Source organism: Vigna unguiculata, chromosome 11, assembly GCF_037176805.1.
Source record: "Vigna unguiculata cultivar grain cowpea cultivar isolate G323 ecotype 2 chromosome 11, ASM3717680v1, whole genome shotgun sequence".
Taxonomy (NCBI): Eukaryota; Viridiplantae; Streptophyta; class Magnoliopsida; order Fabales; family Fabaceae; genus Vigna; species Vigna unguiculata.
Genome location: NC_140802.1, coordinates 47,559,494 through 47,578,137, shown reverse-complemented (window position 1 = coordinate 47,578,137; position 18,644 = coordinate 47,559,494). Strand labels below are relative to the sequence as shown.

General features: G+C 34.1%; 2 protein-coding genes across 3 annotated transcripts; both read right to left on the bottom strand.

Moving 5' to 3' along the window:
- Positions 1 to 1,477: 1,477 nt before the first annotated feature.
- On the bottom strand, positions 1,478 to 2,537 carry NDHT (Chaperone DnaJ-domain superfamily protein). 2 transcript variants are annotated; one of them, XM_028053654.2, is made up of 3 exons: positions 2,416 to 2,537; positions 2,049 to 2,332; positions 1,478 to 1,965 (listed from the first exon to the last, which is right to left on the bottom strand). In XM_028053654.2, the coding sequence occupies exons 2-3, from the start codon at positions 2,318 to 2,320 to the stop codon at positions 1,539 to 1,541; spliced, it is 699 nt and encodes a 232-aa protein (XP_027909455.1). In that variant the 5' UTR covers positions 2,321 to 2,332; positions 2,416 to 2,537; the 3' UTR covers positions 1,478 to 1,538. The 2 variants fall into 2 exon arrangements, with proteins under 2 accessions (XP_027909455.1, XP_027909454.1); XM_028053653.2 differs by lacking the exon at positions 2,416 to 2,537 and having other exon boundaries at positions 2,049 to 2,385.
- Positions 2,538 to 5,744: 3,207 nt separating this feature from the next.
- On the bottom strand, positions 5,745 to 18,292 carry ATSAC1 (Phosphoinositide phosphatase family protein). The gene is made up of 16 exons (XM_028053606.2): positions 17,890 to 18,292; positions 17,600 to 17,804; positions 17,338 to 17,503; positions 17,042 to 17,264; positions 13,509 to 13,585; positions 11,078 to 11,265; positions 10,862 to 10,959; positions 10,280 to 10,413; positions 10,039 to 10,170; positions 8,798 to 9,182; positions 8,563 to 8,684; positions 8,368 to 8,478; positions 8,018 to 8,230; positions 6,717 to 6,896; positions 6,388 to 6,499; positions 5,745 to 6,087 (listed from the first exon to the last, which is right to left on the bottom strand). Exons 1-16 carry the CDS (start codon positions 18,001 to 18,003, stop codon positions 5,839 to 5,841), a joined length of 2,709 nt encoding a protein of 902 aa, XP_027909407.1. The 5' UTR covers positions 18,004 to 18,292; the 3' UTR covers positions 5,745 to 5,838.
- Between the last annotated feature and the right edge of the window lie 352 nt (positions 18,293 to 18,644).

The window sequence follows — 18,644 nt, the reverse complement described above, 5'->3', positions numbered from 1 at the left end:
TTCTTGACCTTTTATTCGACCCAACTCAACTTTTTAGATTTGTGGACTTTTTTTTTATCATAACCAATGAGCAATTCCGCAAACTTGAAAATTTTGATTTCCTTCTTTTTTTTAAGAGAGTTTAAAATTTTACTATATTTGAAATACTTCTTAAAATTTCTCAATTTCAATTTTCTCTTAATTTTTTCATCAAAACGTATGTTTTTTCTTGAAATAGTTTTAAATTCTTCAAATAAAAAAATTACTCTCTTAAATGCTTGGTCCAAACACACTTTTAATAGTATGAATTTAGTATATTATCATGGTAAAACTTTAAATATGAATGAAGAATAATGTAAGCTTTTAATGTGGCAATGGAAGTCAAACAAATTTTGAGTCAATTTCTTTTATTCTCAAATTTATTCTAATTTTAAAACTTGGCACTATTATACTACTTCTAATAATATACATTTTTACTATTTCCATAACTTCAAATATTTTAGGTTAATGCACAAACTGAGATTTTTTGGATAAATGTTTTTATAACTATATTTAGAACATGAAAAGAAGAAAAAGAAAAGAGCAATTCTTTCTTTTGTGTTAAAATTAGGTTATATATAGTTTAATAATATAATTTTTTATTAGTTAATGACAGAATGTTTACAATTAACATGAAAGAGATGTTAAGAGTTTTAGCACTATTTAGAATTTATTGAAAATTGTAAATTTATAGGTGAAATAAATTTTAATAGATAAGAACAAACACCACCTGGTCAACCATGAAACAGGTTGTAGTTTTTAACTTGCTCAAGGTGCAACTACTTCGATCACTGTACTCATGTCTTCGTGTTTGTATGTGAATTTTTCTGGATCTTTTTACTTCTAATTCATCCTTTAGTACCTAAAAGTATTAGCATCATATTTTAAATCAAATTACTACAAGATCAATCACGCGATAAAAATTAATTAGTTCATTAAGAACTTGATAATTACATGATAAAAGTAATAATCAAATAATAAAAAATAATTCATTTTTTGTTACCGGCATGCTTTTTTGGACGCTCATAATCTTTAGTCTATATATTACACAAAACATTTATACGTAAAACATTCTCTTATCTCATAACACTTTAAGATGCTGGTTAGATTTCAAGCCTGTAAAAAATGCTCTCAAAAATCATCAGACATGATTTCTTATGTTTTCTTTCTATCTCAAGCATTAGAACAGAACAAATATAAGATGAAGAGGGAGAAGAATCAACTCCTAATTCTATTGTAATGAGTGACCTATGTATGTGTTTTGAATATCAAACTCAACTTCTGCAAACATTTTGACTCTTTATCTCTATGCCCTCAAATTTATTATGTTTTTAAAACATAATTGCATTTTATTCTTTAAATCTAATGAAATGAGTTGAATGGGTAAAAGGTGAATGCAAGTAAAAACCAGAAAGGAAAATCAGAGAATGAATAGAATAAGAGAGGTTGGTGCAAAAAAGGAAAGAAATGGTGTAATATATTTGATTGTGCAGTATAAGTTGTAAAGGGTTATAGCTAAGCTAGTAGTAATATGGTTCTCTAAAAAAGATTACGTAAATGATACAGCAGATGGAAAAAATAATGATAAAAACATCAATAGTGATGGCAGAGACAGCCTGATCACTGAGCTTCATATTCTTTCCACCGAGGCGGTCGACCATGTCGGGAACAGGTTCCCAGTTCCTGAGTTGTTGCTCCCGAGGATCCTCTAATTTCATTCTCATCTTCTCTGCACGTCGGCTTGCAGCCTCTTGAGCAAGGCTCCAATCATAAAATTTTCGACTCTCTTCGTCGCTCAGAACGTTGTAAATCTCTCTCAGTTTCATGAATTTTTCCGACGCACTTTTCAGTGGGAGGGAAGTTGTGTCGGGATGATACTCCTTCGATAGTTTTCTATAAGCAACTTTTATTTCTTCTAAATCCGCATCGGGTGATACTCCTAAGAATCTGGTGAATGATAAAGCAAAAATTAACTTTTGTATTTTTAAAGAAAAAGAGAGAGAGAGAGAGAGAGAAAGATAGTGTCTCACTCGTAATGAGAGCCTAAAGAAGAAGTGAGGAGCAAATCTGCCAAGTCATCACCGTCGGCGAACATGTTGCTGGATTTGGTGTCTTTTTCTCTGTCTCCGCCACCAATCCACCCTTCATCCTCGTTGTCCCAGTGGATTCTTGTGTCAACTCCAGGAGGGGCTCTCGGGGGTCTGCCGGAGCACTGCACTTGCAAATTACTCCTTTTTCTCAAAATCCAGAACTTGCCCAGTTCAACCTGCAGAGGAGCTCTGCATGTCCACGTGGAAGCCATGGAAGAACACAACTGCAAAACCCTCATTCTCATTTCAGCCTGCAATTCCTTTCGCCTTGTCACAATTATTTTATATAAATATACTTATCTCTCACCTCCGTGTGGCCTTCCTTCACTCTTCCATTTTCTGTGGTTCACACCTCTTCAAACTCCCAATGCCTTGTCATTTACCCATCAACTATTATTTTATGCTTAATTCTTCCCCCGTGTATTACTATATAAATGTTATGCTCAATATCTTGTAGAGTTTTCTTAGAAGAATAAATATTAAAAAATATATTGTCATCACTAATTTAAAACTATAAACTGTTTTAGTTGAAATTTTTAATAAACACATTTTCAACTTTTCACTCTAATTATTTACTTGAAGAGAAAGATAAATTTTTTTTTTATGTATTTTCACTTTAATCGCACTATTCATGCAACATTAAATTTTGTATTATCCAAAAAGTTAAACAAAGTTTTAATTTATTAAAAATACTAGACTCCAAACATTCATTTTTTGCACCACACCTTCAGGTCTATCCCACATTTGGAATTCTGATGGTTCATTCCAGCCTGTGTCTTCATTAATCACAACTTAGCACTTCATTACTGTTCCCAATCCTCTCACATTCCAGAACTAGCCCTAGCATCTCTTAGTAAAGTATCCCTGTGAAAATAAAGAATAAATTGAAAATATATATAGAGCTTCCCTTAAATAAAATCTAGAACTTTTGCTATTGTAAAATAAAAATGTAGTAGTATCAGAAGCACTAGGACCAGTAGTAGTAGTATAGTAGTACCAGCACTAGGGGTATTGGTAGTATAGTAGTAGCAGAATTAGGAGTAGTGTTATAGTACTACGAGCACTTAAACCAAATGGGTTTTCAAAATACTGATAATTAATGATGTCAAAGAATACTGCCGTGTTTAATCCATGGTATATATTCCAATCAAACCAACACAAATCTCCTAAAAATGAAGACAACAAACATCAGTAAATTTTCAACCAATCGTGTATAATGGCCTCTCTGCTCGAAACGATATGCCACAAAATCAAAAACTTTGGTTCAGGAACCATTGTAAATGCTAAAATCAAATATCAAACAAAATAGAACACGCATGAGCAATTAAAATTATTATACTTACAAGGAAAACTATTATAGAGTAGAATGTCCCTTCCAATAACAATAATGATAAGCTCGAGGAAAAACAATCAAATGCCACAAAACTAGATATGTAAGAGATCTTTGCATGAGTCACCTACAAACAAATATGGCACTAATCATTCCATGAAATTACACCAAACAATCCAAAGCCTATAAATAGTCAAATATACATATGACTATTATCATAACACAACAGGCTAAACAATTGCTGAACCATATTTCACCATGCAAAACAAAAAAGAGACCTTAAAAAATAGAAGAATGATCAGCTGACATTTTTAAGACTTAACTCAATGCATAAGGACAGATCATGAGCTTAAATTCTTTGCTTAGAAAGCGTAAAGTTACACATTTGGAAAAGTGCAGACTACTTAAACCGAGGTGTAAAAGTTGTAAAGAATGGGCTACCGAAAAAAAAAATCCAAAACTAAAAATGAGACCAAAGTGTAAGAAGAAAGTGAATAAGGAACCAGATAATAGTTTTCCAGATATCCAGCTTTTCTAAAGAGGTGTAAGTGTTTAAGACGGTGACAAGTGCCACAGGGTCTGGAATTGGAAAAGAAGCGGGAGAAGCAGTGGTGCGCATTTTCTCAAATATGTGGAGTGCCTGCTGAGGCAAGCCGGCTTGAACATAACCAGAGATTAAAGAAGTCCAAGAAACAGGGTGGAGATGAGGGGAGGGAGCGGCGTCAAATGGGGTGCGAGCAAAAGTGAGAGAATGGGATTTGGCTTAAAGATGGATAAGTGCGCCATGACAGAAGGATGCAGATTGAAGACCCCTTTTAATTATGCAACAGTGAACTGCCCTCCCCAACTCAACATTGTGTAGCTTTGCATAGGCGGACAGAGTGATCGCGAAAGTGAACTAATCAGGAGAATGACCAGAGTTGAGAAAAGAAGCAAAACATCGAAGGACCCTTTGGAGCAAGCAATCCATGGTTGGAGCGCATGCGAAGAAGGGAATTCCAGGCACTGGCATTCCCCTTCGCCTTCCCCTGCCACTCACTCTCAACACTACAATGTCCATGGTAACCTCTCACTCTAACACTCACGCGCATCAATCTATTCGATTCGATTCTCTTTTCTCTCACTTTCAACTATTCGCACGTTCTTTCTCTTTTGTTCTTATTTGTAAAAGGATTTCGTTCCCCGTTTTGTTTCATTTTGATTTTCTCCTTCTCCTTCTCCCCCTCTTTTTCTTCTTAGTTGAGCTTTCTGTGGATGTTTATCTTTCGCACTCCGACACTATGATTAATCTTTTGGGCTCCCTACTATTCTTCAATTTCTCTTGAGTTTGTTTCCATTGGTGTTGGTTCGCATTTCAGGTGGTGTTGTTGCGCATATTCGTTGTTGTTGTTGCTGCGGCGTTTGTCACCGATTTGAGGCCCTCTATCTCCGTGCGTTGGCGGTTGTGTGGCAGGCGTTTGTGTTTGTTCTCGCGAGGGGTTTGTTGGGGGTGGCTTATTGGGGCTTTGTTGGTGGTTTCGTGGTGGGTGGTTCCGGTGGCTTCATTGTTTTGTTAGAGAAAGGTAAGTATTTATGGTGAAGGACCTGCATTGTGGTTTTGGAGACCATTTATGTTATTCCAAGAAAATCATTGAAAAATAATGGACTTTTTAACTTTACAACGAAAAAAGGGCATTTCCATTGCATTCAATATGCGGCTTTTCTTATGTCTATGCTAGAGTTTGCTGAAATTATTAAAAATCGACAAAATAGTCTGATAAAATAACTATATAATCTAGAATAATATGGAATGTTATTTATTTTGCCATAGTAGAAGAAGCACCGCAAGTTTGTTATATTAATTTTGCCAATTCTGGATTGTCCTATGTCATGCTTCCTATTTATTTGTTTTTTTCCTTTCTTTTCTGCTGTTTTGTCCTATTTAGTTACATTATTTCCTATCTATCCGTTACAAAAAAATAATACTCTATTTGTATCCACTTAATTAAGGGAAAACATAGAACATCTCATCCTTCATAGTTCCATTCATCCCTAAATATCCAAAACGTTTAAAAATGCAAAACATTAGCACTTCAAAGAAAATTCATTAGAATCCATGTGTATATATTATAAGGATCAAAACAATTAGAATAAAATTGTAAGAACTAAAACCTAAATAAAGCAAAAGTCTCGGAACTAAAAACCGCAGTTTGAGTATGGACTAACCAAGGCAATCTATAGAGAAAAGATATGAACAAATTATATCCATATATATATATATATATATATATATATATATATATATATATGTAAGGCCAGACCAATGATAAGAAAACTGACAACGTCTTTTGTATAAATAAAGAACTACGAGATAAAAATAGTACAGAAACAAAAGTTCAAATTATAGATGTCAATAAGCCATCATATACTTTGTAGTTTTTCTTCCCCAGTTAACCATCTTGTAAGCCAACTCGGATCACCAGCAAAGAATTTACAAGATCTGGGAATGATCCCAAGGTCAGCACCAACTTGGTCATACTCCTGTAGAGCTGCTTCCATTTCTGCCGCAACGCTAGTATCATTAACAATTTCATATGAACTCGTGCTTAAAGCATCTGCGTAGTGTTGCTCCCTCTCAGAGTCATTTTGGAAAAGTTCCAAGGCAGGTCCCTGCATGCATGCCAAGGATAAATAAGGGGCTAAAAACTACATTTTGGCAGCGAACATGCATACCACATCCTAATAGAGATGCTACTATCTGCTTCATTTCATATTTATTTCTTTATCATTTCTTATTAAAAATATAACATGCCAATCAACCCAGCATGTACTTAACTAAAGGAGAGATTTGTACCTCTATTACAGTGCTTTGTTTGAAGCAAGCAATGGTAAGTGTTTCATACCATAAGTCCAGATACAAAGTACTAGTTGTTTGGGCATGTTTATATTTCTCACGGTTAAAGTACATACCTGACATAGCTCGGCATAATGTTTATATATCTCACTACTTTCATCTTGATCGCCGAGGAGACTACCTCCATACCACCCATTCGCCTCATTTGCTGAAGTCATTGCAAGGTACCTACCAGATTAAAAGTATAAAAAGAGCATCATCTGTAAACTTTACAAAATAAAGGCATCAAGTGAGAACAAAGAAAGTGGGACTGTCTACAGTGTTAATATGCCCGAAGAGACAACACTGGATTCCCAACCAATGAAGAATGGGATTTCAGGTAGTTTTGAATACAGGGAAGGTGCAGTGAAGTCACACAAGGATAATGAACTTTTAAGATACATACCTTTGGAAAACATCCTCTTCATTTATATCACTGCCAGAAGAAAGCCAATTCAAGTCACAAAATCCATTAGCATGAGATCCTTCAACGTCAGTTTCATGAGAAGCTACTTTTGCAGCAGAGGAACCCTCTTCGTACTTTCTCTGGCCAAAAAGCCAATTTGGGCTTTTGAGTTGTATCTCACTGGGGATCAACAAACAATCATTATCTCGACAAAATTACCTAAAGTTACTTAGATCACAGAATAGCTTTCGTACCTCACACTAGTCATAAATTCTACCCACTATTTCCATTCAAAATGATGATGTACTTGGTAAGGGTGGAAGGAGTGGCTGACATGGCAACTAAGTTTAAACAGAATATACATTCATCTAGAAATGGTGATTCTAATCTTACTTTGAACGGAGATTGTCTTCTAATTAATCTACCAAAATTATCAAGCGGATTAATGGCTTGCTTCTATTTGATGTTGTTTGACAGAGGGAGTTGATTAAAAGGAATCCAACTTTTTGCTGCATGTGTTAGTTAGAATCTGAACTGAACATGCGGTGAATTATTCATTCATAATCACTAAATGTAATAGGCATTCATAAAGCAATCAAACAAAACTATATCAATTAGATTCCTGAGCATTGATAGAAAATTAGTTGAAGAGACAGAAGAAGCTAAAAAGCACAGGACATTATGGCATGCAGACCAATTATGTCAGAGATTCAAAAAGTAGAAGAATAAACAGGGAAAATGAGAGAATATATGGATTATTTCCAAAATGAAACAGAAAATACAGCAGGATGGTGATTCCTACTGCCGCATCCTCTAGACAAGTTAGCACCTCCAAGCCACAACAGAATTCCACAATATCTTTTCGTATCCTCCCTCCTCATTCTCCTCCCCCTATATTCCCACTACTTCTCACTCCTTAACTAATTTTGTTACACCCTTTGCCACCTCAGCATTTTTATTCACACTCTTGTTTCTCCTCTCATACACTCACCAAATCCTGGGCCTACTTTCAAAATGTAAGTCCACATTTCCAGTCCTAACAAATTATTTTTGAAATGATAACAGAAATGATAAAACTCGGTCAAGTAAGTACTAAGAAGCAGGGAGAGACAAAATCAGCTACTGTTGTCATACAATAAGAACCAAAGCTACAGGAACTAGTCTTTAAGTGGAATGGCAAGAAATTTCCAATATTTACATATGCATGTCAGAAAATCACGAGAAAGGGCAGCAGTCTATAAAAAGTACAATAAACGACAAAATAAAATCATTAAACAGCAACTAAGAATAAGAGAAATTACGCTGCATCAGGTGCCACTCCACTGTTTCCAGAACTCCCACCTGGTCTCTGATCAGGTTCAGAGCATAGTCTTACATTTTTAATTGTACTACAGGTCTTCTCAATTAACTTGTCAAACGATGTCAACTTTATCCGTAAGAAGTCTTCTCTGCAAGCTGGTATTGGGGTGAATACTATTCCACCACTTTCAGAAGACTTAGGATTCGGTTCAGAACTGAAAAACTCAGGAAGAAAATTATAACTGATACGGAAAATAAACAATAAATGAGAAAATCAATTCTAAATATCGTAGAAGCATGTGCATATCACTAATGGATTTTAATATCAGACATTTTAACTAGGATGTCTCACCACTTCTCAGGAATTAGATCATCCCCAACCCCAGATACATGGAGATAATAATCTGAATCCAGCTCCCAGAGAGCAGGTTTCCCTTCATGTGGTTGGAAGTAACCTAAAAATCTGGAAAAAGAACAATATCTTAAATATTTAAAATATTAATTATTTATTCAACACTAGATTAACCAAGGGACAGAGGAATAATACAAGTTTATTGCATCTTGTTTTTCACCATCTGTGTAAGCATTGCTATAATATCGTTTTATGGACTTCAAAAACTCTCTTGATTGTGTTGTTGCTTTCCACTTTCCTTGCCTCTCCGGAAACACCTGTCATTGTCCAAAATATATACACATGTATTATAGCAAACAGCAGAAGAAGACGGAGATTAGATATTTGTCAAGGAGATTTCATAAATTTGGAATCCCATAAAATGTCATACAGTATTGTGAGCTGCTGAACCACCATACTGCTGGGCAAGAGCATCCCCCATGCTTTGATACATATCCATTAGAGCTGCAGCGATACTACTATCAGGATCCACTTTTGGCACATCAGTCAAACCCATTGCATGGAGCTGGCGTCCTAAAGCTTGAAGACCATATGCATATTGGGCAACATTTGTACGGTCCAAGCAGTCAATGCAATTGGTACGAAGAACTCCACTCTGAAAATGTGGTGCGTCATCACTTAAATTATCTTTTTTATTCTGATGGTTAGTGTCAGTCTCTTTGTCTCGGTTAACCACAGAATTTATCATTTCATTACTGTTCCCAATTCTCACAATATCACCAGAACTAGCTCTCAGATCTCGCAGTGAAGAATCCCTAACAAAATAAAGAATTAGTTGAAAACATAAATAAAACTTCCATTCTCTAAAGCAACATGTTGCCATTTTACAATTACGATAAACTAAAACTGCAATAGCATTCTGTTGGGCTGTCAGCCCAGTACATAGACAAACCCAGCCAAAGATTACTATGCTTAGTAATAGGTTTGCACTGTTAGTTCTACGGTTCCGTTTGTTATTTGGTCCTAGGCCACACTTCATGCTGTATTGCTCCCAGGCTTAAAGGCCCTTAGAGGAGAGATAAAATAGATATATGACTACTGGTATAATGCTATTATTTCTTGGATGGCATTACTACGAAGGCCTAGCTTTTCATTGTTATCAGAAATCAACATCATTCATTACAGATTAAGTCCATTTCTCAATAATCCAAAACTGAAGCAAAACAGACAAAAATGAAAAGACATAACCGGAAACAAACTTCCTGTTCAGAGTCCAAAAATAGATAACATAGGAAAGCTAAAGCATAAGATCAAAACCTTAAGAACTGTAAGATCAAAACAAGAAAGGATGAATTTATTCAATAATTTCATGATTTTCATGGAGACTTCTAGTTCTATGTCTCTTAATTCTGGAAAGAGCATATATTAACAGTGAGGGCTCTAGAGCAGCAGGTGGTCAAACCTCATAGCAGAATTATGAGATGGAAAAGGTAACAGGACCTGCATTTTTTTTCGTATCTTTGCTATTTTATGGAAAACAAAAGGTCTTGGTTAAACAATACTGGATAGAAAAAAATGTAATTCCATGTTAAGAGTTACAATTCGAAAAAGAATATGTAAAAAAACATGAAAAACACTATTGAATGTAACAATTTCAATGATAGATCATACCTCCCTGTGCTAGTTCGATTACTCTTGTTGACCCTCTTTATTATATTGGGTTTACCACTGTAGTAAAAGCCAGTTAAATCAAGTGCTTCACTTGCTACAGCACCTAAAACTGCCAAAACATTGGCAGACTTGCTTTGAAAACGGCACAGAAGAATATAGAATAGTCACATACAAGTTTGAAATGCAGGAAAAGTAAAAGACCACTACAGTGAGACTAAGAGATAAAGCACAGTAGGCTTACCTCTTTGCAAATTTGTGAAAGTCCCAGTGAATAAATCTAAGATGGTTCTCTACCGGTAGAATTTGGTTAAGATAACCAACAGCACTTGCAAATTCACGCCTCAGCATCATTTCTCGAGGCCTTTTCTCAACTGTCTGCATTTCATCATTTAAATGAGCTACAAGAAACTATAAAATATTTTCTATTTTACAAAAAAAGCAATTCACTAATGCAAACACATGTAACAAAGAACCATATTCGGAGACGATTCACAGCTAAAGACAGTAGGGAAAAAATTTCTAGCATGCTTGGCACTGTTGGCAGTTTGTTAGGCGTTTCTTTTACATCTTTATTCATTTGCAATTTGCACTTATGATTTGATAGATGAATGAAAAGAACTTGCTCGATTGAAATTCAAATTTCAAATGGGAAGTCATTTGGTAGAAGCATGGGACATAGATAGAAATCAATTTTCACTACAAGAACCAGGATGCAAATAGAAGTCAGGTCCCTTTCTAAAAGAAAAATGGAATCAATTAACAAGTACATAGATATTTACTAACTTTTTCAGCACTAACTAACTATTTTTATTTGAGGAATTACCTTAATCAGATTCAGAACAATAATTGGATTGCCATATCTCTTAGCAAGGTCTTCAAAATGCAATTTAGTTGCTTCGTATGTCGGATCATACCTCTGCACTGGAAGTCAAAAAGGAAAAAAAAAAAAAAAAAAAGAGAGAACTTCCAGCATTATAGTTTATAACAGCAAAAAATTGAACAATGAACAGGATAAATATTAATCTCAACTATTTCGTACAAATTATGTCAGGCTTAGGGCTAAATCTTGATGCTTCTTGTGACCAAAAAAGTGGTATTGATCCCCGCATTTGCACAACTGAACTCATTTTCCCCTTGCAAGAGCCAGCTTCTTCATCAAGGACAATCTGCTCTGTCTCAACATCATTAGCAACCCTCCCCCGATCATTCACACCCCTTTTCAAGTAACTGCAGAAAATTTTGATTACAAAGAAAATTAATTTAACCATTACTGTTATAGCAAGATAGACACAATGTAAAACCAAACATCAACTCGAAATACAGATAATTCATGATATCAAAGAATATTTCCATGTTTAATTCATATAAATTCCAATCAAACCAACACAAACTCCTAAAAATGTAGAGAACCAGCATCAGCAAATGTTCAACCAATCGTGTACTATGAACTCTGCCCTAACTAAAAAACCACAAAATAAAACTTTGGCTCAGGAACCACTGTAAAAACTAAAATAAATAATCCTATGGAATAAAACAAGTGTTAGAAATTAAAATAGGGTTAAAAACCATAGTTCTAGGGAAAATTATTTAGAAGAGTAGAAGTTTCCCTTGCAAAAACAATAATGATAGATAAGTCTAGGAAAAACAATCCAGTGCAACAAAACTCATTACATAAGACAAATATGGTACTAAATTCCATCAAATGGCACCAAACGATGCAAAGCCTGTAATCAGTCAAATATACAACATACATTCGACTATTATCATAACATCACAGCTTAAACAATTGAAAAACCATATTTCACCAAGCTCAAAAAAGAGAACTTGAAAAATAGAGGAATGATAAGCCGAGTTAGGCAAGAACCACAATAAAATGCTCCCAAATCTACCTAACAAATTTAAGACTGAATGCATAATGACAGATCATGATCTTAAATTCTTTACTTAGAATGTGTAAAGCTACACCTCTTTTGCAAATGCAGACCATTGAGAAGTTAGGTGAACAAGTTGAAAACAACAGGCTACCCAAAAAAAAAAATATCAAAACTAAGAATGAAACCTAGGTGTACAAAAAGGAGAATAATAGTTCCCTAATCATTTTCAAAGCACATTTACCCCACAGGGAAGATGTTGAGATCATTTTTTAGACAAATGAATTCATTTCATTTCATTTCTACACCTAATCAACGTAACCACAGGACAAATAAAGACGTTAAAATGTTCCTTTAAAGCACAGAGTTATGATCATCAGATCTAGGTAATGGAAAGGACATGAGAGAAGAAAACAGTTGTATAATGTGTATCATCAATGTGGAATGAGAAGAAAAATAAAGCATGCATGAATTCAAACTTCGGAGACATGACTGAGTTGGCAAACTCAAACACAGGTATCTCAGAATAATTAAAAATGCAGAACAGTTAAATGGGAGAGGGACACGCATGGTGAGAAACTAGAGCAAAGAATCCAAACCGGCTCTTACTCTACCACATTTCACTTAGTGATAATTCACCCGACTCTCCATTGTCAGAACCCTTAACCGGTCAAAACCCTCCATAGATAGCCCTTTCAAATACATTGACAACCAACTTTGGTACCAATTTATATATCCAAGCACTTGGGAAATCCACCCTCAAAAGCTAGCTATTAAGGAAACGAACAGAGCATCCCATATTACTTAACATAGGACTTAGGCCGCGCATAAAAAACTATATTTCAAATGTAGGATAAAACTAAGACTTATAAGGATAGTCATGTCCATACAATCTTGAAACAATAGAAATTTAGAATATTCTTCCTCGTTTAAAATTATACCAAAAGCAATTTATAGAATGGTCTAGCATGCTCTCTAATGAGTATTTTCTCATTGTGGAAGGAACTGCAACCATCATCCATCCAATCAACTACTGTTGCTTTGTAGTTGATTGGCCATTCAAACTGTTAAACTATAGGAAAGAGAGAGACATTAAGTTGAAACGTGCTTATGAGACAACACAAGTGTTTTATTTATATTAAGAAAACGAAAACAGGAAAATAAATAAATAGAAGAGATTTGACATCCTCTAAAAACAAAGATATGAAATTGGAATAAAAATGTCCCTTACAAAACATATATAATCCAATTTTTGCTTATAATAAAGGATTTGTGCTTTATTTCTATAACTATAAAATAATCTTCAAAGAAAATTGCTTTTGAAAAAAGTTGACTAGTTGGGAAATTTTACAATGTACTGTATAGTTCTACCATTAATCATCACAGAGAAAGAGAAGAATAATATTACATTAATATATAATTTGAAAAAAATCATATATAGCTAGAAATTTAACAAAACACTTCTAAGGATGAAATTAAAATATAATCACAAAATCACAGAAAACAATTGTCTAATTTAAATTATCATAGTGATTCATGACATTTGAATCAACTATGAAACAAGAAAAACATGAATAAAATATAAAAATAAGAGCTTACCGTGTCCCTGCAAAATGTCTCGATCGTCTAGAAATCAGAGAAACACTGAAGTCTCTTCCAAAAATTGATAGACGACTCTGCAATTTTTTAAAACCACAAATCAAATTATACAATAACAATTGTTGTGAATAGTTAAACTAATTGACAAGACAGCAAAATAACGTAATAAAAGTGAGTAAAGGCGATGGGGGATAACTAAGGATGGCAAATAAACCACACCCATAGATATTGTTCGAACCTGCCCAATTTTGACGAGAATCCTCATACTGAACCTGACACAAGTATGGATATAGGTAATATATGATTTTTAAATCAATTATAGGGACTTGGAACTGGAAGTGCATATTTGTCATGTCCCAATCTCCATACCCATTTTATATTACTAAACCACACTTAGTTTATTGGGTAACATAAAAATCTTATTTTCATTGTTCTTTTTGGTCCTTTGTTTTGTTTCATTTTAAGAACTATTCTTTTGCTACAAAATCTTTCATTTTCTCTCTCAATTGTTCAACTCGTTCAATGTCCACTAAGTTCACTAGATCCCAAAGGTAATTTCCCTCTATCACAACCTCAAGTTACAACTGTTTTCCTTTGTGTGGTTTCAAACAAACGATATATTACATTTTAGGAAATATAAACCTCAATTTCATCCAATTAAATCGTTTCTAGGACACACTTAATTTTTTATTTGTTGGTTTTTTATTATGAAGTGAAAATGTTTGAATCTCAATTTCGAGTGTTCAATAGTGTAATCTCTTAGTTTATTAGGTAACCTCAAATACTTGTATCTTTTCTCTCTAGTTCTTAGTTTTGTTTCATTTGAAGAACTCTTATTTTGCTTCACAATTTTTCATTCCCTTCTTTCTCAATGGTTCACTCAACATTTGAAAAAAATAGATGTTGTAATTTCCCTGAAGTTTCAATTGTGTTTTTTTTTACTCTTTTCTATAATTACTTCATTTGCAATTGTTATTTGGTACTCTATTTTAAGATTTATGCAATTATCATTTCTCCCTTGACATTGGACATTGAAGAAAAGAAATTGTGTCCCACTAACATTAAATCCTTGACATATCATGGTTCCTTTGATGTGACTTTTCTTTTTTGTAATAAATATTTGAGATACTACAAGAGCATATATGAACGTAGATATGCGTATACCCGTTACTCAATAAGGACAGGGATGAGACACAAGATTCTTACACGACAGGAATGAGTATAGTCAAACCCGCATCCACTTTGTTGTCATCCTTAAGCATAATTGTATGTATTAAATCCAGATCTGAATATGCAGAAACTAAATAATCATGTGGACTGATTATATTTCGAACATGGAACAAATTATTGAAATGAAACACTCAAATAGCTCTTATAAGCCATAGAAGATCATTTCAATCAAAAGTCATGATTGTATGAAGTCAATGAACCAAATTTCCCAACAGTTGCTGCATTATTGATGATTTCCCTTTCCTTTTTGCTTTGCTCTTCTTGAAACATATATTATAATAGTAGTACTTACTTTATTTTATCTTTCATGGAATTTATATTTGAGTCTAAAATTAAAATCACTCTTATATTTGTATGAAAGTGGATACAAAATGGATTTACAAGAAAACAACAGAATGAATATAGAATGAATATAAACTTGTTATGAATTGAATGACAAACATAGTCTAGAAAGTCAAGGGCCTCTTGGTTACTTTCTTTGTATTTTACTAATTGAGAACTATACATAAGAAACGACTTCAAAATGATTTTGAAAACCATTATTACTTAAAAATATATTACGGTGAATTAGTTTAAAAGTAAGTTTTAAAGCAACAAAACATCTTTGGATAACAAGTTTTATGACAAGTCTCATTTCTTCCCATTACCACCAACAAGGTGCCTGTCTCATCAATCAATAAAATATACTGTTTTCAGCCCTTACTGTTTATCCCAGTACTTGGCAGTCATTACTGCGTTAAGTTAAAAAAAAAAAATACAGGGTCCAGAAATACAGTACTAATGTTTTACTTTGCATGGTCAATTGGATTTGTGGACCAATTAGCAACTGGCTAGAGAGGTAATGGAGTTGCACAGGTTCTTAATTCCTTTTTATTTTAATCTTTTTTCTAAATTATAAAAAGTTCCAAGTTATGTGAGCATGAGAAATTTTAGAATTGTGGATACATTTACTCAAAGCTAATATGAGACATAACTTGATATTTCAGAAATTTAGAACTTACAGCCTAATCAAGTGAGATAGTGATTTGAAATTCAAAATTATAAGTTTTTGCATTGTTTTTCATACAAATTTATTTTCTTCAATCTCTTTAATTTCATGATTACATATTTTGTGCGACATTTATCATTATCCTTTGTTACCCAATTGAACCAAACAGAAAAATTTTGTTTTGGAACCTTTGAGCCTAATGAAAAACAAATGTTTTCCACACCTTAGAGAGTAGGAGAGCATGTGCGAGTTCAAATAATAAGAGTTCTAAGTTTGGGATGAGTGTTTATCAGACCCACCAAAAAGGGGAAAAATATTGGGTATCTCAACCAATAACCTACCTAGTTATATATATATATATATATATATATATATATATATATATATATATATATATATTATCAAAATAATTTGAAAGAAAATAAAACTAGTTAGGAGTTTGAAATATATATATATATATATATGTGTGTGTGTGTGTGTGTATGAAGTAAGAACACAAATGCTCTCTTGTTTCCCAAGTGGTGTAAAACCATGTTATTTGTTAGTAAGGCCTTATTAAAAGTCAAGAAAGACCTTAGTGATCCTTCCACGAATTTTTTATTATGTTTTCATGACAGATGAAGAGCATGCGCGTAGAACAATCCATGCAAGTAGAGCCTTTGCATAAGGCCTCCAATTATTGAGGGCTTCTAGATTTTCGAAACCCACAAATTTGTACTAGCCCGTTATTTCTTTTGCCTCCTAGATACAAAGGGGTCCAGTTTTCATGCCTCCAAAACCTTTATGACGATCTCTATAAAGGGCAAATTTGTTTTGCACATTTTCAATGCTAACTTGAGTAGAACACTCATCTGATGCATTTTAATTGAGGAAAACAAATTATAAGTGGTGTTTATTTCTACGAGTAATTAGCCATAATTATTAATTTCTATAGAAAGAAATTTGGGGCCAATACTTCTAAAATATTATCTTGCTGAGGTGATATATCTCTTTTTATATTTTTAAAATCATAAATGTATTTATTTTCTTTTTCTTTTCTCTTGTTTGAGGAGACAAGCAAAGTTCTAAGTTTGGGGTGTTTCTACCTTTTGTTGTGAGTATTAAAGCTAACCACTTGTTATTCTATCCCGAGTTCCAATAATAGTGAAGTTAAGACATTTTTCATCTTGCTCTACTAGCAGGAATACTATAAATTATTGTAATTTTACCATGGACCTTTAATGAAAATGCATGTTTCAAAGAAGAGCAAGTAGGCTTCCATTTAACAAGCAACGAATTATTATGAATGACGGACGGCAGAAAAGAAGCAACGTACCTGCCTAAAATGACCATGAACTAAAGCTATGGTCCAAATAGTGTTATTGCATCTTGACCTGATTGCTTGTGTCAAATATGCATTCCAAACAAATATATTATCATACGACATCCCTCCGTCTTCGCTAGGAGAAACGTTCTTTTGCAAACTTTGCATTATAGGGTAAGTGTAACTAAAGAAAAAATCCTTGGTCAAATCGACACTAGACAAAAGCTTTTTGTACCTGCAGTGAGAAGAGGTGATGGTAAGAAACTGATGTTATTAGATTTAGTAAACGTTTTGGAAGGGTTATCTACCTGAGCTCAGTCTTAGAGTGAGCTAAATCTGATTGGATTGAAACATGTGGAATGGTTATCAATTGGCTCTCCTTGATGCTATAGATTGCATGGCCACATATAGCACCAATTTGTCTACGTTTAGTAACGAGAATCAAGTAGTAAGACTCGAGAAACTTGATGCAGCCTGAAAATGATAAAGGAATTGGTTGTGATATATATATATAGCACACATGTATATACACATGATCAGAGAGAGAGAGAGAGAGAGAGAGGTACTAACCAGCAATTCCGAAAACCTTAGCGACGAAAGTGAGGCCGCCAGTGGCTCTGTTACCCTCAGCAATCCGCTGAAGCAAGCTCTTGATCTCCTGGGGCGAATACAGGACGGGGTCTTGGCTGATATTCAGATCGGACCGCTCTGATCGATCGATTTTCAACACTCGGAAGAACCTCTTGTTACGATCACTGCCGATCAGGTAGAACCTCTGCGATTGCGATTGCAATTTCAAAATCGGTTAATTTAATCGGTTGTGTAAAACATTATTGAGTGACAAGTGAATGGGTAATTACCGCTCTGGTTTCGTAGAGTCTGAACTTCTCGAGGGCGTAAGAGTCTGGGTCGGGATCGTTGGAGGGGTAAACCTTTGCAGAGGCAGAGACAGCGGTTGATCCCGATTTCGCCATCTAGACTCTTCTATTCTCTATCTATTCCAATCCCAATCCCAATCCCAATTCTCATTCTCACACTCATTCCCAATCCCAAATCATCTTTCTCCTTTCAACTTTAAATACTCTTCTGCTACCATCCCTGTAGATTATCCCAAATAATCCTAAATAATTACAATAATAATAAATAATACAAATATACATTTCTTCCTTCACCTTCATAATTGCTTCCTGCACCTCCACAGGTCACATGACCATTTTAATCCTATCTTGTTCCAATCTTCTTTTTCCATGTTCACCCCTCTCAGCTCTCTCCCATTCTTTGTCTCTCCTCTTCTTCTCACTCTATCCCATTTTTTCTAAAGTTGAAGATTAAAAAATAAAAACACAACCATGTATCCTCGAAATAGTAAAAAATGAAATTTCAAAATGTACGATAGTGTGTAGGAAGAAATTGTGGAGCTGCAAAAAGAAATGTCTTATACATGGCACGTGTCAACTATAGTTTTTTTAGAATTCCTGATCCATTAAAATCTAATTATATTTTTGAAGATTAAAGTATTCTTGAGAAACAGTATGCTTATCTTTATCTGTGTTTGCTAAACCCATTCTCCTTGTAGATCATTTTCATCATACAAATTAGTGTAACTTCTTTTCTT